The sequence below is a fragment of the Diceros bicornis genome, chromosome 17 (genome assembly GCF_020826845.1).
Source record: "Diceros bicornis minor isolate mBicDic1 chromosome 17, mDicBic1.mat.cur, whole genome shotgun sequence".
In the NCBI taxonomy this organism is placed as follows: Eukaryota; Metazoa; Chordata; class Mammalia; order Perissodactyla; family Rhinocerotidae; genus Diceros; species Diceros bicornis.
Genome location: NC_080756.1, coordinates 25,212,663 through 25,235,696, shown reverse-complemented (window position 1 = coordinate 25,235,696; position 23,034 = coordinate 25,212,663). Strand labels below are relative to the sequence as shown.

The window sequence follows — 23,034 nt, the reverse complement described above, 5'->3', positions numbered from 1 at the left end:
TTTTTGTTCCACTTTTAGAACATCTTTTGCAGGGATTTTGAATACTTTTTTGACTTCTCTTTTTTAACTTGTTACCAGATTCGTATGAAGGTTAACAGCAACGTTTTTCAGTGCCAACCTGGGAATTAATCACTGCCTCAACACAAGGTTATTTCACCATGCTAATCGTTTTGGACAGCTTTGTATAACTGAGTAGTTACTTGGTTGATTAGAAGCTACTTCTGATTTTATTTTTCAAGATAAATGTTTTCTGGGCTCTAGATCTTTTCTTTGAATTACTTTTCCTTCCTTCCTTTCTTTTTTTAAAACTATTTTGATGCTTGCTTGGTACAATGCCTCAAGTGGCTTTTGTTGCCCTTGGCTTTGTACCTGCCTCCTGAACACTGGGAATTATCCTGCATTCTGCCGAGTTCCATGGCTGTCTCTCTTCGTCAACACTCAAAACCACTTCAACATTCTCACCATGCTTCTGAAAATGCCTTCTTCAGTCCCAACTGGCCATCTACATTTCAAATTCTCTTTCCTGTCTTCATTCTCTTTAATCTCTTACAATTTGATACTGTTAACTACTCTCCTTGAAGCTTTCTTATTTGACTTCCATGATGAACATGATCTACTATATTACTCCGGTGTTTTTGGCCTGTTTTTTTTGGTTCTTTAGCTACCAGTTTCCTGCAAGTATTCAGTGAACTGCATGAGATAGCTGCTTCTATAGTTCAAAAACTCCGGGGTTGTATCTCGGGCCCTCCTCTCTGTTCCTTTCTTCTCTCCTGACTTTATGCTCTCTCTTGCGGTAACTTTACTTTCAAGAATTCACTGATTAGTTCTAGGTTGATGCAGTCCAAGTTTATGTCTCGCGTCCAACATCACTCATGATACTGCCATCTCTTTTTAGGACTTCTCCGTTCTGATATTTTACTGGACCTCCAGATTCAATCTCTGATTCCTTCCCTCCACAGTATCCCCCAACAGTCAATCTCTGCATCTTATCCTTGTCTGTTGCTGACATTACCATTTCCTAGTTTCCTGAGTTTGAAACACTGAAGCCATTCCCTGACTTCTCTCTCCTTTATACTATACAGGCTATAAGTTACCAAATTTTATAGATTTTATCCCTTATAAGTCTTTACATCTCTTTCTCCCCTTTTTTTTTTCATTCTTTTTGCCATCATACCAGTTCAAACCTAGAGTGCTTTTCACTGTGCTGTTTCAGGAGCCTTTTAAAGTTCATTCTTTACAAGGTGGATAACTTTGTATAAATTTATCTTCCAAAGACCAATTCAGAGAGTGCTTCTTCTCTGCTTGGAAACCTAATCATTCACTGTGTTCAAAAGTAAGTATATTACTTAGCCAGATCTTTGCAGTCTTCCACAGGCTGACCCCAATTTACCTTTCTGCTTTCACTCCTCTAGTCCACTCCCTGTATCGTACACTTCATTTACACTATTGCTTTTTGTTAGTCTTTGGTCTATATTTGCTCTCCATATCTTTTACTCATGTTGTCCTCCATAACTGAGTCTTTAGCTCCAGTTATAATAAACCTGACCACCTTTCTATCTTTTATTATGCCTTTATTGATTCTCTGAAAATAATGTGATCTTTCCTCATTTGAACCCTATAGCATTTCCTGGTTTTTCTGTTACGCTTTTCTTACTCACCTCTATATTATTTGTATTCATTGGTTTATCTATCTATCTATCTATCTATCTTTCTATCTATCTATCTATCTATCTATCTATCTATGTCTACCTACCTACCCACCTATCTAGCCTAGAAGCTTCAAAAATGTATGCACGTGATGTTCTTTCTGATCATTTTTCCCCGGAAGTTGTGCGTATTCAAACAGAGAAGATATTCAATAAATATTTGGTGGATGAACGGATGAGTTAATGTGTTTTTCTTATTTTCCAGTGCTTGGTTTCCTTTATATATAGTTTCTTTTTTTTTAATTGAGGTAACTGATTTATGACATTATATAAATTTCGGGTGTACAGCATTACATTTCAACTTCTGTGTAGACTACATCTTGTTCCCCATTAAGAGTCTAGTTTCCATCTGTCACCACACCCTGCTTTACCACTTTCACCCTCTTCCCCACCCCCCCTTCCCCTCTGGTAACCACCAGTCTGTTCTCTGTATCTGTGTGTTTGTTTACCTTCCATGTATGAGTGAAATCATACCATATTTGGCTTTCTTCATCTGACTTATTTTGCTTAGCCTGATACCCTCAAGGTACATCCATGTTGTTGAAAATGGCAGGATTTCATCTTTTTTATGGCTGAGTAGTATTCCATTGTATATATATATACCCCATCTTCTTTATCTGTTCATGTGTTGATGGACACTTAGGTTGTTTCCAGGTTTTGGCTATTGTGAGTAATGCTGCAGTGAACGTGGTGGTGCATATATCTTTTTGAATTAGTGTATAGCTTCTTATATAAAAAAATTATTGCCTAGTGAAAAGAGAAAAAGATTTGGAATCTGATAGAGCTAGATTTATATACTAGATATCTGACTTACTAGCTATGTGACCTTGGACACATTATATAATCTCTCTGAGCCTTTACTTTCTCATCTATAAAATGGGGGCAATCATACCTAGGGCTTACTGTGACATTTGAATGAGATATTATGCGAAAGACTTTGGCAAAGAAGAAGAGTCAGTAAAAGTTTTATTTTTTTCCACTCTTTCTTTCTTCCATTCTTTCTTCCTTTTTTCTCTATTCTCATGTATTAAATTTACTGTACAACTCAATTGTTATTTAATCACAATTTGTTTTAATGTTATTTACTTTTTGTTTTTGTGTATCTCATCTCCCCAACTAAATGTCAAATTCCTTGAGGGAAGGAACAGTTTTTATATTCACAACAGCGGTTAAGGTTAGGCTGTACATAGAGTTGCTCGACAAATATTCATTGAATAAATGAGTTCCACCTTCCTGCTCAGTTGACATTGTTTTCATTCAATGACTTTCTTATACTGGATATTTCTCCATCTCTACCTCTGTTTGGCTGCTTTCCTCTTGTTATTACCATGTCTCCCAAATGCCCACTCTCGTGCTCTCAAGGTGACCTTTCTTCCTAAACTCTACTGTATGTAGTCCTAAATCTTTCTTTCTCCAAATTGCCCATAGTAGAGCACATCTTGTCAGCAGGACCAGGAAACAGCACAAAAAGGAGTCTTTTTGTTGTATTTAACCAGTAAATCAAGTATATCTCACAGACTTTGGTTTCTCTCAACATTTGTCTAGTCTCTTCTTTTCTTTGGTATTAGAATGTGGTATGCATGTGTAGGGGAGAAAGACAAATCCTCTACCCTCTTTAGGTCTTTCTGGCTAGCCTAAGAATTAAATTGACATGAGACAGAATGACAGGAGAAAATCAAACAAAGCTTTATAACATGTATACATGGGAGAAAACTGGGTAACTCGCCAGGAAAACTGGGTAACTTGCCAGAATGGCCGAGGCTACCAGCTTAAATACCATTTTCAGCTAAAGACAAAGGAAGATGTTGGGGGTAGTGGTTTGAGACTACAAGGGGAAGAAAGTCAATTCACATGGAAATGGAAAAGCAGGTGTTTTGTAGATAAGAATGGGCTTAGCAAGGACCCTCACAGTCTACCAATACCCAGAGTTATCTATGGTGATGGCCTGTCCTGGGGACTGGCCTTTTATCTTAAATTCTTTTAGGCAGTTAGGAGGAAGGTCAAAGTTTCTTTCACAGTCTTTTATTCTTAAAAATAATCAAGCCGAAGAGACATATTTGGGGTGGCCAATTCTGATCCCCTGCACACGCAATGGATTCTCTTAATAGGAAGGGATATAAGTTTAGAGATTGGAGCAGTAACTTAGTTGTCTGTAAAGCTTGGTTATAAATTCTAATTATTTTGAATTTTTTGTTTCTTAAGAACATATTAGAAAATAAGGCATCCCTGATGACTTCCTGATAGTGGCGGAAAATGTAGTATGCTGCTGGTCTGAAATTAACATGTAGGCAAATCTCGCCCTTATTTGTTCTTTGGGTTTAATTATCCTTAATGATTTAAATGTCTATGTGTTTTTATAAGGCAAAGGCATTACAATAAAGTGATGAATTTGGTGAATTTACGTTGGCATGACATTCTCTTATTATTATATTCCACTTGGTGTGAAAATCACCTTTGCTTTGAGGTTTTCTTGGTCAAGCCGTGTTAGTTTGTTAACTTTACATTTGCCTAATTTCTTTGAGTCTGTTTATTGTAACTTCACACAACCTAGATAGTTTACATGAGTATAAAAGTTGGAACTCATGAAAATGCTGGTTAATGTCTGGGTGGTTGTATTTTGTCTTTTTGTAGGGTATTTGGTTGTTCTTATCACTGATGTTTTTAAGTTCCTTTAGGAGGCCCAATAAGAAGCACCCCTCTTATCTACCCAAGTTCTAAATAATTTAAGAAATGAGACAGAAATAAAGCTATGGTGACTAAAATATAACCTCTATTCTGGAAGACTATAGACTGGAGAATGTGGCTTGTATTTGCAGGCAAGGGGGCTTCCTAATACGAAACTCGAGAATTAAGTGGGCTTCCCGAGTCCCAGGCAATACTGCACTAACACACTTCCCCTGGAAGAGCAGAGCAGAATTTGGGGTGCTCTTCAGGAGACACTTGATCTCTGGAAAAAGGTGCTAAGCTATACACGCCAATTTTCTTCTTCCAAAATGATTAATCAGATAAGTCGCTTCTCCCCTGGAAGTGGAGAGAGGTTAGGAGTGGTATAGCTGGGAGAGCATTCTCTACCTGGAAGGAAACAACCTGGACTCGGGGATAGACACTCCCCCAACAGTGTTAATCCTCTTGTGATAATCTGGTGGTTAGAAAAAATGGTATGAACGGTTATAATGGATTTATCCTGACATATTTAATAAAAGGAATAGCCAAGATTTCAAGTAACGCTTTGCATTTAAAAGCTATGTAAAAATGATTTTTTTCATGTATTTTTCATGATGTGCAAACTAGAGTGGCATCTAGTTTGGTTACACCTTGGCAGTTTCACAAATGTGACACTGATCCCAGTGTGTTCCTGCAGTTGGTATCATTGTTTTATCTTATGTGTTAATGATAAACCACAGTAGCATCTAGCCTGTTACAAGATCAATATTCTTCACCATCAACTCATCATAAGTTATTACTTCTCCCAGGCACTGACAAATAATTATTTCTAAGACTGTACAAGAGACTAATTCAAATGAGTTTGTAGTTGGAAAGATTTTCCTACTAATCTCTCTGAAGTTGCTGGTTTGCATACTTGATTATATAAAAACATAATTTTTTCATCATAGTTTCAAGTTAGTGTACTAAAAAATAGTCAATTTCATTTTGTATAGTCATGTAACTGCATTGAGGATAGACCGTTCTTTGAATTGAAAGTATTGAGAAATATACCATTATTCTAACCACATGTACAGAAAAATAAATGTCAGTGATATTCAACAGTGATTAAGTCAGAGAGGTACAGTTGTGATGTTCAGGATGAGAAAACAACTTATACTATATAAATATTAAATTATAGCCATCAAAGCTTAGGATAATGGCTACATAAGTTACTCTTTAATAAAAGACTCATACACAGCCTAGAAGACCATAACACTATATAAGTGTCTATTAAATAAGAACTAGATAAAATAATGGATTCAGTAGGAGTAGAATTTCAAGCAAAAATGGTACTGTGGATTCCAATGGCTTGTATATCTTTATCTCTTTTCTGTAGATGCAGTTTGTTGGCTATCCAGAGTGTGGTGTGCTTCCTTATTTGTTTGCTTGTTTATTCTTTCTATATCTGAGACACGTTATAAATCTCAGTAGATTAAAACTCAAAACAATATTGCCTGCATACTTAAAGACAAAAGAACCCTACCATCTAAATTATAATGCATTGTTATTCATTCAGTTTGCATAGACACTGATCATCTAAAATAACTCCTATATCTATTATTTTATTGATAATATAGGCATCAGACCTCTGACTAAAAGGATATAAAATATGGTAAAAAATATGACATATTATGTGAATTATAGTAGAGATCAAAAGAAAATATCATTAGTGACATTTACTACACATAGATTGCCCTTTGAAATTATTCAAATACTTCAAGGCTTTCATGCTATGAAGGTTATTTTCACAAAGATTCTTTTGCTCTCTCATCATAATGTCAAACATTTTATTAAGGTAAAGTAAGCATTTACACTATGAATATTATGCTTTTATTTCCATTTTGTGGTCTCAGGTCTTTCCTCATAAAATCATATATCATGTTAGATTTTGTTATTTCCATGCTTCAAATTCTCAAGTGGCTCCTATTAGCTTTCAGAATAATTATAGAGCCTAGAGTTATTTATTGCTGTATAAAAAATTATCCCAAAATTCAGAGGCTTAGAACAACAATAAATATTTGTGATCTCACACAGTTTCTCTGGGTGAGGAACTTGGGAGCAGCTTGCCTGGTTCTGCCTTGGGATCACTCATGCGGTTGCTGTGAATATATTGGCCAAGGCTACAGTCATGTAAAGGCTCTACTGGAAAGTTCTCTTCCAAGATGGCTCTCTCAAGTAAGTGGCAAGTTGGTGCTAGCTGTTGGCTGGAGCCCTCAGTTTCTCACTATGTGGATTTTTTCATAGGGCAACTTGATTGTCCCCCGGGGCATGACATGATTTCCCCGAGTGACCAATTCAAGAGAGATACCAAGGTGGAAACTTCAATGTCTTTCACAATCTGGCCTTGGAAGTCGCTCGTCTCTTCAACCATATTTTATTGGTCACACAGGCCAATCATAATTCAGTGTGGGGGGATACTAGACAAGGGGTGACTAGCAAGACATGAGACTCAGTGGGAGCCATCTTGGAGGTTGGCTACCACACTTTACAAATGTTTGTTTTCATTCAAAGTATTGAATTGGGTTAGAGGGTCACATTTTTTTGCATAACCCAATTTCCCTGACTCTTTGCAACCTGTAATTTCTAGCCTTCTTTAAAATCTCAAACACTCATTTCTTGTAGTCCATAGAGTCGTTTCATATGGGCTGATGAAGTTATATTCTGTTGTTGTACCTTCTGCTGATGTCTGCTGCCCAGGGGCTGAGGTGAGAGTGGAGGCTGTTTGAGGCTGGTTCCTCACCATTGCTATGGCTTCGGGATTTCACATACTCAGTGTTGAGATCCTCACCTATGCTGTGGTTTCCCAGTGCTCCCAAATTTACAAGCTCTCAAGCTGCTAAAATAGAGATGAATTCCATGAAATCCTTCCTATTTCAAATTTGTACCTATTTCTACAGAAAAGCAGAAAAAATGTTCCTTTTTATATCTCTGAGTTATATACTTTACTCCTAAGAACCTGAAGAGTATGCTCCTATGTCTCGTGGGGCTCAGACTTGGATCCACAGGCTAAGCTTCACCATAATGTGTACCATCATGCTTTAGATGCAATGTTGTCTTGCCTATTTCATTTTATACCCAGCTAGAATACCTCAAGAAAATAAATTATTGGAAATCTTTCCTTTCAATTCATCAAACCTGTCTGAATCCCATCTTTAGTCTCAAACCAGCCACTTGCCACATATGCATAACATAGCACATGTTAAACATATGTATCCCCAGTACTTTCAGCAGCTGCATAAATAATATTTGTTGAAAAAGTATTGAAGTGAGCAGATTGTCAACCTACATACTCATTAAATATATGTTTAGAAAAATCCATATCTCTAAGATTTGCTTCCATAGATCTTGGAGTTATTCATTGCAAACATCTGTTAAGGAACATTTGCTACTTTAATGGAATAATTCAATTCAAAATTGGTGGTGTGAAGTTCTTACCTAAACTCAGTAGAAGCGCCCACGGAGCTTCAGCCCTCAAACCCTGGCTGGCATATGCCTCCCATTTATGAATAATTGATTTTTTTCCCTAGATTTTATGTAAAGTGCTATGTAACTATACATTCAACACTCTTCTTCCCTCTTCCAATCAGATTGATCCTCCTAAGCTCCTATCATACAGAAATTCAGGAACTGTAGTGCTTAAGTTCTTCTGAGAAATTTTGTCACAAGCCGTGAAATATAGTTTGAGGAAAAAATTGATAACAACATCTGGATTTCAGATTTAAATTAACAGTAGCCATCCTAATCAATATCTACTCTTTTAAATAGATTATTTAAATGAATTATAAAATCTTAGAGGAGAAGAGTTTGTGAAAGGTTGAAATTGTTACTTGAATGTTTGAAAGAACTCTTCTATCAAACCCTCTGGGCATGGTACTCTCTTTATAAAATGTGTTTGAACTACTGAATAATTTTTTTGGTAGTTTTAGAATAATTCAAGTTTTACGCTTCTTTAATCAGTTTTGGCAGGTTAAATATTTTTAACGGAATTTCTCCATTTTTTATCCCTGCTGTGTTTGTAGTTATGTATCTTTTTCATGTCTAATATTTTTTAGTACCTTCTTTCTTTTTTCTTCATCAATCTAGTCAGAGATTTGTCTGTTTTATAAAACAATTTTTTTTGACTTTGTCAATCCTCTGTATTTTATTTTTGACTTAATTTAATTAATATTTGCTTTTATCATTTTTATTTTTATTTTTTTTAAATTCCTTTTGTGTGTGTGAGGAAGATCAGCCCTGAGCTAACATCCATGCCAATCCTCCTCTTTTTTTTTTTTTTTTGCTGAGAAAGACCGGCCCTAAACATCTATTGCCAATCCTCCTCCTTGTTTTTCCCTTTTTCTCCCCAAAGCCCCAGTAGATAGTTGTATGTCATAGTTGCACATCCTTCTAGTTGCTGTATGTGGGACGCCACCTCAGCATGACCCGACAAGCAGTGCATCGGTGCGCGCCCGGGATCCGAACCTGGGCCACCAGTAGCGGAGCGCGCGCACTTAACTGCTAAGCCACGGGGCCGGCCCCTGCTTTTATCTATAATATCACCTTTCTTTTGCTTTCTACAAGTTTATTCTCTTGTTCTTTTTTTCTTGTTTCTTAACTTGGATATTTAGCTTATAGATATTCAGGCTTTCTTTTGTAACATAAGCAATTGAAGACTAAGTTTCCCACTTTGTAATGCTTTTGTTGCATTCCACATATTTGATAGGGAATATTTTGAAAATCATTCAGTTCTAAATATTTCTTCATTTCCATTAGAATTTTTTATACATTGTTTTATGCATGAATTATTTTGAAATATATTTTTAAATTTATGAACTGTGAAGTATAAAAATTATTTTACTTTTTGTTACTAATTTCAAATTGATTGTATTGTGTTTAGAAATGTGGTCTGTGTGATATATAATCTTTGAACTTTGCTGACATTTGTTTTGTAATATAGTATGTGGTCAATTTTTAAAGTTTACAATGCATGTTAGAAGAAAATAACTCTGTTGCATGCAGGGTTCAATGTAAGTCCATTAAATCAGTTTTTAATTGTGTTATTTAAATCTTCTTTCTCTTGGTTAATTTTTTTTTCTTATCTGCATCACCTATCAATAAGAGAGGGATGTTAAAATTTCACACTATGATAGTGGATTCCTTAATTTCTCCCTATAGTTCCCTCAGATTTTGTTTTATACATTTTGAATCTATCTTATTTGGTAAATACAACTTTAAAATTGTTGTATTTACCTAGAGGATGCAATATTTGTCATTATGTAATCATCCTGTGTATTCCTAATGTTATTTTTTCACTTAAAATCTATTTTTCCTAGAATTATGCATAACCTAGATTTTTTTTGTCTGTTTTTGTCTAGTATATAATTTTACAGCCTGTTACTTCCAACCTTGCTGTATTCTTACACACATCTCTTGCAAACACACATCTTTGATTTTTCAGTTTTCTATCTTCTAACTAACAATTATTGTCTTTTAACTAGTAAGAGCAATATATTACATTCATATTATGATTTGATTTTACTACCTTTTTTGTGTTTTGTATTATACATCTTTTCTTTTTCTTTTCTCTTAACTTTTATATGGGAGGGGGAGGCTGATTGAATTTTGTTCAGTTGTTTGTTCCTTTCTTCATCTTTCTATCCCTCCTCTACCCCTCCATTGGGTTTATAAGTTATGCATTCAATACCTACTCTTTTAGCAGCTACCCTTGAAATTTTACTATGCATATTTTAAAACCTAGCAAGTCTACAGCTAATTAGTGTCTTAATCATATCTCAAATGGTGAAAGTTCCTTAGGACATTTGAACTGGGATTAACCTCTTCTTACCTACATGGGATTGTTGTTGAGCATCCTAGTTCTTTTTTTAACTCCACAAAGTAGGCATTAATATTTTTATTATTTTATACAAACAGTGTTGGTTTAGAGTCCATACATGTTGATCAGTTTCTTTTCTCACCATTCCTTCTTGTCTCCAGTGTTTCTTCTGAGGTCATTTCTGGAGTCAGATTCATTTTCCTTGAAGTACAGCCTTTAGAAGGTTGTCAAGTTAGGGTATATAGGGGGTATACTTTCTCAATTTTTATTTTTTCTTCAATTTTTGAATTCTTGTGACAATTGTCTTTTAGTTGGACTATTTAGTACATTTACACTTAATGTAATTACTGATATATTTGGGTTTAAATCTATTATTTTGCTATATTAGTTTTTAATTTGCCTTATCTTTCCTAAGTTCTTTTTTTCCTCCTCTTTGTTTTCCTTTGGATAGATCAAGTATGTTTTATATTTTATTTTTTCCCACTCCATTACTTTATTAGTTATGCATACTTTTATTCTTTGAGTGATTACTCTAGAGAGTAAAACACACATAATTGACTTATTAGTCTACCTTTAATTAATATTGCCTACACTTTACAAGAACTTTACAGATTTAACTCCATTTACCCCCTTCTGCCTTTTGACCTATTTTTGTCATAAACTTAAATTCCACCTATGTGTTAAATCCTAAAAGATAGTATTTATTTATTTATTTATTTTTTTTTTGGTGAGGAAGATTGGCCCTTAGCTAACATTTGTTGCCAATCTTCCTCTTTTTGCTGAAGAAGATTGGCCATGACCTAACAACTGTGCCCATCTTTCTCTATTTTGTATGTGGGACGCCACCACAGCATAGCTTGATGAGTGGTGCATAGGTCCACACCCGGGATCCAAACTCGCAAATCCCGGGCTGCCGAAGTGGAGTGCGCGAACTTAACCACTATGCCACCGGGCCAGCCCCATATCATTGTTTTTACTTTAAAACAACTTTATTGAGGTATAACTGGCATACAATAAACTGCACATATTTAAGTGTACAGTTTTGTAAGTTTTGATATATGTATACATCTGTGAAACCATTGCCACAATCAAGATAAAAGTTTGTTCATGAGCCTTTGTAATCCCTTTCTCCCATCCCTCCACACCTCTAGGCAACCACTGTTCTGCTTAGTTTGCATTTTCTAGAAATTTATATATATAGAATTATGCAGTATGAACATATTGTTCATACTGAACATAGCTGCTATTAAATCTATCTATTGGTTGTTAATTTCAGTTATTATTTTTCAGTTTTATATTTTCCAGTTGATTTAAAAAAATAGAGTCTGGTTGTTTGGTAAAATTCATAATCTTTTAATCTATTTTCTTGAACATATTAATTATAATTATTTTGACTTCTATGTCTTAGAACTCCAATATATGCATCATCAATGAGTCTATTTATATATTATCCATTTTTTCTCTTGCTTTTCAGTAATTTTTTTTGTCTTCTTTCCTTGTGTGACTATTTTTTTTAACTAACTATCAGAGATAATATGTGAAGAATTGTAGAGGTTCATGATGATATAATCTTCCCTAGGGAGAATTTAATTTTCTTCTGGCGTGTAGATAGAAACTGAGTTTCAGGCTTTGTTTGGGTTGATCTGTTTCTGGTTTGTCCTTGCTCCCCTTCATGTACCATACTGGAAAGCCTGGACTTTGCTCAGAGTTCTTCTGCTTTGGTATAGCCTGAATTCCAATTTTTGTTTCCTCAGCATCATGTGACTGCTAAAACCTATGCTTAGGTTTTTTCTCTTATCAGCTATTCTTTGCTGGGTCTTACCACTCACCTATATAGTCTAGTTATCAACAAATGCTCTATGGGAAATTGTGTTAGAATTTTGGGCTCACTTTCCGAGTTTCTCTTTTTCTAGGATTTTGGTCCCTGGTGTCCTGGTTGTATTTGCAGCCCTGAATTTCAATTCTTGTCTCTCTGACCCAGTTAGACTGCCTCAAACTCTAGGCCACAATTTTCCGTATAGTTGCTATGTCCCACACTGAAAATTAGCAAATCTCCTCAGAGGAAAAAGCAGCAATGAATAGCACCTCATTTAAGTGCATTTTTCTTCTGTCAGGGATGTTGGCTCTTCAAGTCTTGGCTGCCTTGTTTGCTCTTTGATGCCTTCAAACAGCTGCCTCCATTATGATAGATACTTTCTCTAGGTGTGCAATTCTAGATTGACAGTTATTTCCTCTCAGTACTTTGAAGGACTGTCTTATGATATCCATTGTTGCTGTTGGGAAGTCTTCTATCAGTATAATTGTTGTTACTTTGAAGTAATCTGTCTTTACTGTCTGATTTTAAGATCTTATCTTTGTCTTTTAACGTAAGCGAGCTGTACAATTACTCCAGCTTACTTCTTGGAGAGAATTTCGTGGCTTCAATGCAGGAAGGAGGAAATCAGGCAGAGCCTGTGTTCTCCTTGAGTTGAAGAAACACAGTTGGGTGTGTGGGCAGGCCAAGACAGCTAGATTTCACAGGGCAGAGTACTGGAGAGGAGAGGGGAGCACAGAGCCATAACTCCAGAGATCTGCAAATCTCTCTGGAGTAATGCTCAGCCCAGGCATGTGAGGAAACCACCCAAGGTGGGGAAAGAACCACTCAAAAGGAGCGAGGGTAAAATCCTTGGTGTTCACACAGGGCAAGGAATAGCTTGTGTCTCCACAAGGCAGAGAGGCAAAATCTTGCAATTTATGGTGTATCAGGTACAGTGCTCAGAAGGAAGATGCGGGAAAAATTAGCTCTAGATTAAAGGCTTCCAACTTTAGACGCTTTGGAGGATCCTGATTAACTGTGGGGACTCACGTTCAGTTCCTCTAATTTGCAATATCCCCGGGCTTAGTTCTGTTTCATTTCCTTAGTGCTCTTTATGGGCCTTTGGCTCTAAAGTAACCCTAGATTTTAAATTTGCTCACTAGTACCCTTTAATTTTTAACTTACTATTCTTGCTTCCTACCCCCTTTGCAATGCATGAAAATGTACATTTGTTGTGTTTTCATAATTAGTTTTGCATTATATTTGCATTACATTGTCTTTACAGTACATAATACTGCCCAGGCATATAGTAGGTGCTCAACAAATGTGTAGTAAATGAGTATTTTCGTTATGAAAATATTATCAACCAAATTAAGAATTTTCCATATGAGCTACCATCATAAGCATCAAAATCTGTTTTTTGCCTTTTAGTGTGCCTTGTAATTTTTTCTTTATAGCTGGACATGTTGTACCAGGTAAAAGAAACTGCTGTAAATAAGCCTTTAGTACTATGGTAGTAAGGTGTGGAGGGGAGGGGAAGTGTTCCATAGTCCTATGATTAGGTCTCAGTCTTTTAGTGAACCCATGCCTCTGGACTGTGAACTCCAAAAGTGCTTCTTAGTTCCCCCACCTCCTCCTTAGGTGAGAGAGGATGGCTAGAGTGGGCTAGAGTTGGATATTTCCTTTCCCCCAGGTCAATTAGGCTCTGATAGAACCTCAGCAAGTTAGATCTGGTGAAATAGCTTCTCCTGCAGGCAGGCCTTTTTAAGAACAATAGAAGGTTCTGGCACATTTCAAAATGGTTCCTTTAATCCTTTTCCCCTGCTGGAAGCACTAGGGGATTTTTCTGCAGTGTTTATTGTGAGAACTTGCTTGAGCTTCTGGAGGTAAAATTCACAAAAACATGGGGGGCCCCCATGGCTCGGTCCCCTGGAGTTTTTAACTTTAAGACTTGTCCCCACTAAGCCTCCCACAATTTGTTAATTACGTTGCAAGTTTTTCTGCCCCAGCACGGGCTCCCAAGGCAGTTTTCCCTTGTGAGTTTCTACTCCTGTAAGCTGTGACTCCCTGTATTCGCCTGTACTCTCCAGTCTTGGAGGCAGCGGTTTGCCCTGTGTCCTCACCCCTGTTACAGATCTTAGAAGAGCTGTTGATTTTTTAATCTGTTCAGCTTTATATTTGGTGTTAGGACATAGTGGTGACTTTCAATCTCCTGATATGCAGAACTGGAAACCCCGTTATGGATTTTTAATATCTTCATTTAGTATATCTATAAGTGGGATGGGTAGAGAAAATAGCAAGTTTGCAAGTACAAGAAACCAGTCTGAAAGAGTTAGAGGACTTGCAGAAAGCTGTGAATGAAAACCACGTTCGGGATAGAAGAAGGGAGTCAGAGAGAGAGACTTGAACACATGGATACAGAGAATAGGAATATTGGAAATATCAGTGACATGGCAGAATTTTGGCCACTGGCCTGGTTTAGCCTTCCCAGTATTTATGGTTGTGGGAGGACCAGACCCTCCTGCCCCTCCACCCCACCTGTGATCGGGAAGCTAGTGTCCAAGCCTTGTGGTTGATCAGGATCGCTTGAAGCCATGGATCAGCCTACAGGTGATTAGTTTTGACAATGTAACTCTTCCTTTTAGTTGGATTAATATAATTTAAATATAATTTAATATAATTAAATGAAAATCTTCTTTAAAAGTGTAAGTATTATTGTTTTTCAAAACTGGTATCAACATAATGGTGAAAATATAAAAATTTAATAATAGTAGTGATGATGTTAATTGTTGAGAATAGGGAGCTGTACTTTCTATCCCATTGCCTATTTCAAAAAATTGTGCTAACAGCAACAACCTCTAATAATTTAGAAAATATTTTATTTGCTTTTACTTTTTTGATGGGTTCTGACCTTAAAAATGCTATTTAATATGATTCCATTTAGTACATATATAGAAAATATAGAACAAGTTGATTTCATTAAAATCATAGAATATTATAATATTATATGTATGCATAGATTAAGTGTGCTACTAACTCTTATCTTGGAGTATAAGCCAAGATGTAATGTTAATTTAGTATTCTTTTTATTCAGTGGCTAGTTTCTCCTTAAAAGGAAAAGTAACAGATAATAATAAATGAATGCCTTTTATTTCCTTTTGGAATCCTATTTTTTCCTCGTGAGCAATAATAAGCAATTTAAGTCAGTTAATCCTAAGAATGGTCTAATGGAAAGACATTTGGCCACCCACATCTCATGATATTCTTATGAAGAAATGTTGATTGGATGTTAAAGGAATTCTACAAAATAACATTTGATTGAAGCATCTACTCACTCCCACTCAAAGGCTCCATGTTGCCAAGTTTCTCTCTGAAATCATTTAAACTCTGTTCTCTATTCAGTATCTCCTGCACTGCCCATGTTTCAGCTCTCAGTACCTCTCACCTGAGCCTTTGCATTAGAATGGGCTCTCAACAGACTTACCCAGTATCTTCCAATGTTTCCAAGCTCCAATCCATTTTTATAGTGACTACTAGATTAATTTGCCTGTGATCAAGTTTTTCTTCTGATCATAAAACTTTCACTGTGCCTTCATTTCCTGTAAAATGCCAAGTGTTCATTAAACAACAAACTCCTTAATCCTAGTGGCCCCCGGGTCTGACCCCAATCTACCATTACAACTTTACAGTCAACCTTTTCCTAAATGTATTTGACACTCAGGCCAAAGTGAACCACCTGGTGATTGCCCAAGAGCACTTGAATTGTCCTGACTCTGGGCCTTTGCAGAAGCTCTTCCCTAAGCCTACAATACTTTCCTTACCCTTCACCCTCAAATATAATTGAGACCCTTACAAATATTATCTATATGTTCAGGGGCAGCACAGATGTTATTTTGTCTTAAATCTTACTATATTTTTGTGGCACATAACTTATACATATTTTATCACTAGTATTTTAAGGGCACAAATCATATCTGATTCGTCTTTGTGTTCCTCACAGTGAGGAGGAAACTGCATGGCAATTAAGAGAAACTGAACAGATACTTGTTGACTGAAGAAATAATGAATTACTATACTGAAATACTGATTAAATAGATGGAAATCAATTGGGAGAAAGTTCTCTGGGGGAGTAGTGCAAAGTCCTGTAGTTGGAGGTGACCTTGTCTAGTCTACATTTATTATCATTGGCTTGGATTAAAATATAAAGGACATATTTATCTGAATTTGCATGTAACACAATGCGTAACTAATATGGTTTCCCAAAACTAATATATTTTGTGATAGAATGAGAATTTTTTTCCACTCTTGGTAGTTGTCTAGGAAGGTGGAAACTAAGAAGAGAGGTCCTGGGGGACTCTTCAATGAGGATTTATTACTAAGACACAATTTCCAAGAGAACGGAATAAAGTCAGGAAACAGGAGCTAGAAGAAACTCATCAGGCACCAGAACTGAAGGAGTCATTCCAGGACAGGAAAGGGGAGGTGATCAAGGGTTTGTAGCAGAAGAGAGCACAGGATGTTTAGAACTGAGGCTAAGAGCAATGGGCATCCCCTTGGATATGTGCCAGCAATGGAAAGAGTCTTAGAGGAACTGCTGAGGGCTGGCCACAGTCACTCATTCAACAGAGTACTGAGCATCCGGTGTGTTCCAGGCACTGATAGATGTTGCAGATAGCTATAAGAAAATAATATAGATAACTGAATGTTATGATAAAGTCTGCAATGTTCAGGATAATTTGAGAACTGAGCTTAAGGAGCAATTTACACTCCTACTGTAGAATGAAATGGGAAGGGAGGGAGCATGCTACCAAGAAGTATGAAGGGTTTCAGATTTTACTTTGCTTGCGAGCTAACAAGTTAGCCTGCCACAGTTTCATGGATGCTGGTAGAAGACATGAAACTCCTGTCTCAGAGATGAAGGACAGTTTATTACTCATGGCAATAGCAGTAGCCAGAGTACCAGCAGTTTTGCATCAGTTCCCTGAGCTTCAAATCCCACAGGGCAGCACAAAGAGGGCCAGATGTCAGCTGCACATACAGTAGGTTGTGTTATAGAAGAGGAACCCTAAGCTTAAGGAAGCCAAATCTTTTATAATGGGCAGTAAGCATGTCTGCCCTTTGCTCTGGAAGGAGATGATATCTCTGTCTTCCATCCCTATTTGCTACACAAACATCTTTGAAGAGATAGTCCAGAACAAAATGTAGCTGGTGCCTCTTCTTGTAAGGTGTGCAGAAATGTGAGAGAACCATGAAGAGTTGTCTCCCAACAGATGCTTCACTGTGGAGCTGGTATCTGTGGTGAATCTTGAGGGCGAGTGGAAGTTTTCTAGTCGGACTGGATTGGGGCTAGCCTTCCAGAGAGATGAATATGAATATGGTATGAATATGAATATGAGTATGAATATGGCACTGAAGTACGAAAGGTCAAGGTGTATTCAGGAAACTACAGGTAGGTCAGTGCAGCTGGAGTACGGGCCACATTGGAGAGTAGAGGGAAAAGAGTCAGGGCCATGTCAAAAGAGGCCTCACGCCATGCTAAGAAGCTTGAGCTTTGTCCTTGGGGCCATGGTTTCCCAAAGGCTGCCCTTTGGACGGGTTGCCTGTGGTGCATTCTTTGCTATGTGCCCCGTGCCAGGTACTTTAGCAATTTTGTCTCATTCAATCCTCACAACCAGGTAGGCTAGGTATTACTATCCTCAGTTTACAGATGAACAGAGACTCAAAGAGGCTAAGTAGCTTAGTCTGGTTCACATGGCAGACACATGACAAAAGCATGATTCTCCCGCAAGTGTACTTGACTCAGAGACCTTGTTCTTGGAACTCGGAGTGTCCTGTGAAAAGTGGAAGGAGAGGAGTGATAGCTGGAGGTAGACAGATAGAACTACTGACAGATTCTAACAAGAGAATTTTAATTAGCCAAGAGTTGTTTCTGTATTTCTTATGCTCTGAAATGACACTGCTCACTGGTTATTGCTGTCACACTCTCCATTCTCCTGTTACAGTCTACCTGAGGCTGCCACTTTTTTTTCTGCTTTGTACGGACCAATAAATCACAGACAACTGGTTAAAAAAAAAAAAAAAAAGTCAGTTAATCCTAAGAATGGTCTAATGGAAAGAGCCATATTATAATAGCAAAATATAATATTTGGACTTTATCAATAGAATGAAAGGTTTATTATTGTTTTTCCTGTGGAGAGTAGTTTATATCATGTGTTTATTTAGTAGATACATATTTTATTAAAAAGTTATTATAATACATACACTTTTGAAATTGACATTCAACTCTAGATATGACGACACTATCATTTTTGCTGGGTTTCTAATCAAGGTCATGTTTTCTTTTCTTTCTAGAACCTCTTTTGAATTTCATATTGTAATACATATTTTTAGTGTTATATGGGATTATATTTTAATTCTCAATATTTGATTTCCTGTCAATTCAGTGAATAAACAGACATTTTCTGTGTAAGCTCCTGCTCCTAATAAGGGATGATAACCATCTGTTCAATGTTTTTTAATTCTCTTTGTACACTGAAATAACGAGACTTGATCTGAATATTAATGGAATGGTGCCTTATAGTACAAAAGTTTTATGATCTTATACTTAGTATATAAAGCCATGTTTGTATAACTAGAACATCCTTTCTCCCAAATGATATTCTGGTGTGTTTTGTTGGATAATTTTCTTTGATGATGTCCCATCCACAGAATAATTCTGTTATTTTGGTTATTTTTATTCTATTGCCATTTTTTCAATTAGTAAACCTTAAACCAAAAAAAAAAAAAATCACATCATGTTCTTATAAACTATAAATTTATACAAATATGTTATGAATACTTCATATGCTTAATTTAGTTTGATTGGTAGTGATGTTCAATTAATTTTCAATTTCTGATTGAATTTCTGATCCAATTTCATTTTATCTTTTATTCTCTTATTCTAGACATAAGAAATAGGACTTATGTTTATTGTCAAGTACTCTTATGTTTAAAATGTTAAATATTAACTTGGCCTTTAAAGAATTTGATCAGTATGTTACTTTAGGTTGATTTTATTTATTGGAGAGGCATACAGTGACAGATAAAACATAAAGAGGAATATGTTTTCTTTTAATGGGTAAGGGTGATTTCTTTTTTGTAATTTAACCAATAGTGTTTTGAGTTAGCAGACTTTGAGCTAATCCCTCACCGACAAAACAAATCCTACAATCCCTGAGTTTGTCGGGATCTTAAAAGTCATATAATCTAACCCTTTAAACTGTACCTGGAGGGTGGCCATTCCTCCTTGTCTGCACTGAAGGGACCTTACTACCTGCCAAGAGAGTCCATCCTATAAGCTCCTTCTGACTGTTACTCCAATATATGAAATATTTAACAGTGAAGATGACTTCCCAGAGGAGATCATCTCTGACCTGCATTTTAAGGCCCACAAGAAATATGGGAGGATTTACAGCAGGAGTATAGGTGAGCAGAGAGTACAATATTGATAATTTTTCAGATCACGTTTTTTGTCTCTAAAGTTTAAAGAAGTCCCAGGGCTTATAAGGTCTTGGAACCCAATCCTTCCGTCTGTATTTACCTGTCCTCCCTTTCTCCTAATGCTGCTTGGGTGGTGGTCTTCTGTCACCTCTTCGGCACTATGATGCTGTCTAAGAGGGTTGGTTCACAGCCTCAGAAATTTCTCGGGTGAAATTTGAAACTGGCCCCTGTACGTGGAGGGCAAGGAGGACCAAAGAAGAGGCAGACAACTCCAGATTGATAGGTGGCGGTTTTAATAAGCAAAGGAACTTACATACAAGGCTTGTCTTGTGTGGCAGCAAGTTGAGTAGATCTCCACGCCTCCAGTTCAGTCACATATCCCGTCCAGATGGTTTCAACAACACATTGCTCTCTCAAGGCTGTGTTGTCGAATACAGTTCCCTCTGTGGAAACAGTGGGCAGAATGTACATTCCAAGGCCAGGGGAGGGGGAGAGGAGCCTCCTGTTGCCTGGGTCCAACTTGTGGGTCAACTGGTGGTCATGTCCTCTTGATGACCTCCTTCAACAGGTGGCTGGTATACTACCCAGGTCATTGTGTTACTAGTGAAGGTAGGTGGCTGCCCTACTGGTCAAATTCCCTTGGGGCCAGCTCAGTCTCCTTACCTGACTTCCAAGGTCATGACCCTTGATACTTTGGCCTTCACTAACATCCGTGGAATCAAACCCAAATGAAGTTCTGCCACCTTAGAGGCCTAAATCTTTGTATCCTCTATGAAGCTAGAAGCCCTCATTCTATCCAGTCCTGCTTTAACAACTTCCCAGGAGTAGGGCTAGCCCTATCTCTTACCTAGAAGCACAAACACTTCTACTCTTTTTCCTCTGAGTTAGTTTAGGTTATTTCTTTGTTCAAGGCCTCCTTGTGAGAACCAGTCCTGAAGAAAAGAGGCCCATAACTCGTGATAAACGTCTGGCTGTGAGGTAGAAAGGAAATGTTCCTTTCCATTCTTTTGCTAATGAGAACACAGCAGCAAAAAAGCCAAGAAACCAAGTAGTTTCTCCGTAATTCTCTTACACTTGTCTACCTCTATCTTTTACAATATATGTGGGCTCAACATATTTTTTTTTCAACATGTATTTTTTAATATGCTTTTAGAGCATTAATCTTGTAGAATTTTATGATGTCTTAGTAGTCCTAAACCTACTGTATTTCCAGGAAAGATTCTGAGATTTTAGGCAGTTTCAGTTAATTTTAACCAACATTCATAACAGTCCATCCTTATGCCCTCCAAACCTCACCTCCAACATGTATATAGGCCTGTGTATCACCTTATGCTTCTGATTGTTTTAAGGTTTATTTTCCAATTACCTTGACCACATCAAAGGTGATGGTCCATACAGTCCAAGACAGATTTTATTAATAACATAAATATATACTCAGATTTACAAATATATCTGTGATTAAAGTAAAAGTCATTTATGACCTTGTCAGAAATGTACCCCTCTTAGTGATATCTTTTACTTCTGTTGACCTTTCAGGACAGTTTTCACTTGAAACTCCTCTAAAGGAAAGTGTTATAAAATTCTGAATTCTGTGACCTATAGTAAAGGTAGCATATAATTTATTGTCCAAACTAGGACACTTAAGAAAGGAAGGGGGCGATATTAATAATTATGCCAGGACAACAGTTATAAGCCACTACTATCCCAGGCAAACCAAATGTATAGTCATACTCCAGGGAGGAGACAGCACATTTTCATGTGACCTCCTCAAGTAACTCGGAGGTTCTTAGTTTGATTAGATTGCTTGGAAAGTCATTTATGAGAGCAGTCAACTGATGGCAGTCTGTGTATACATGTTTCTAGCATTAGGATGGACACTCAGTGAGCTAACCTTGAAGAAGCTTATGGGAAATTTTTGTAATATGATTTGACTCAACATTTGGGTCACACGAGTATGAGCCTTAATATATTACAGCATTTTATTGTGTGTTTCAAGTGAATTTCAAGCCATGTTAACCTGCCATTTTGTTCTAATGACTCTAATGACTGAAATTAGTGCTAGACAATAAGCTTGGAAATGACAGCATAAATGGTACTGTCACACTTCTCTTTTTACTAACTTTGTATTATTTCAGCCAGTGTACAGTTAATCTACTCTATTTTATTTGCAAAGCACTCTTAAATTGCCAGCATTATATTTGACTTTTAAAGTACATCCATTAGTGATTTTTTTGACATATGCATATGTTAAGAAGGAAATTCACATTTAAATTTTCAAGGAACTCTGCTGCTCTTTGCAGTTCTTCAATATAAACTGCTGAATTAAATAAATAGGTCTTGGTTTGAAGCTGAAAGGACTTGCAGCAAAAGGAACCTTGGACAAAGAAAGCCCATGAGTCTAAAATAAGATATATTTTCATTAAATACCCAGAAGGTGACTGACTTTGAACATCTTCTTGCCTTGCTCACAGCTCTATCTCCGGCACCTAGAACCACGGCTGGCATGTAATAAGCCCACAGTAAATATTGTTCAATGAGTGAATAATATTCTTTAAGTTTGTTTTAAGATATTTGTGGCATGTGTTTTTTACTCTCAAACATTCTGTGCTTAATATCTATTTATAACATTCCTGTCAATGTGTTGTGTAAAGACTTGCAAATCCCTGGCTTTCCATAATTATTAGTTCAATTAATCAACAATTTCTATAGGGTGGTAATTTGCAGTGCTAGCATTGTTTGCTTTGGTAGAAAGTTTTCCATATTCTTCTTTTAGTTACAATTCACCTTCCCTCTAACTTTCAGATTTGCCCTTTGTATTTCTTGTGCAGGACAAGAAACCAGATAATGTAACCGAATCTCCCTTTTTTGCTCCATTTAAAGTTTTAGCTAGGGTAATGTTTCTGGTAGCCTGGTTTCCAAATGAAATCTAAAGTTCTATTTTAATAACAGTGAGGTACTAGGGAAAGTTTAGTAGTTAAATCGTAAAGATTATTTCTTCCTATGCTCAGTAACCTACATGAGAGCTACTGTCTATCCCTAGAGAGACAATTTCCAGGTGGAAATATATATATATTTTTTATAACTTGGACATATCATGAATAAAAAGGGAATATTTTCTCCAATGAGAGATTCAATTGTAAGATTTCAGGCCTACCCTGTTTTAATTGTAGTTCCTATACATGTATCATCTCCCTTATCATTATTTAGATACGCTTTCTTAGGAATGGAGATCAGTATAATAGGCAAAGTTTATCCTAGGAGAAGCCAGGGTGACATGTGTTCATTTTTTTCTTAGTCCCTTGGTTTTTCATCTTCTCACCTTTCAGGATACTAATGCCCTCACTTCTCTTCTCTACCATAAATCAAAACATTTTTCTGGACTAATTCTGATATTAGTAATTTTTACTTTAGTGTTTGTCTTAATACATTTTTACTCCTTGAAATATTTGCATTTTAACATCCTTTCCAATTTTAGCATTTATCTTTGTAAATGGAATTTTAGGCATCAGGGTGGGAATTATGATTTGCCAGAGCCA

General features: G+C 36.6%; 1 protein-coding gene across 5 annotated transcripts in view; it reads left to right on the top strand.

Annotated features, from left to right (window-relative positions):
- TMEM117 (transmembrane protein 117) overlaps window positions 1-23,034 on the top strand; it is a 444,048-nt gene that overhangs the window by 64,164 nt on the left and 356,850 nt on the right. Inside the window, exon 1 of one of the 5 annotated variants that reach the window (XM_058558462.1) lies at window positions 6,423-6,587. The exons of the other annotated variants lie outside the window; for them this stretch is intronic. Within the exon in view, the coding sequence (XP_058414445.1) occupies window positions 6,575-6,587 (13 nt within the window). The 5' untranslated portion in view covers window positions 6,423-6,574. Of the gene's footprint in view, window positions 1-6,422; window positions 6,588-23,034 lie in introns of those variants that run through there. 5 annotated transcript variants of the gene reach the window in all.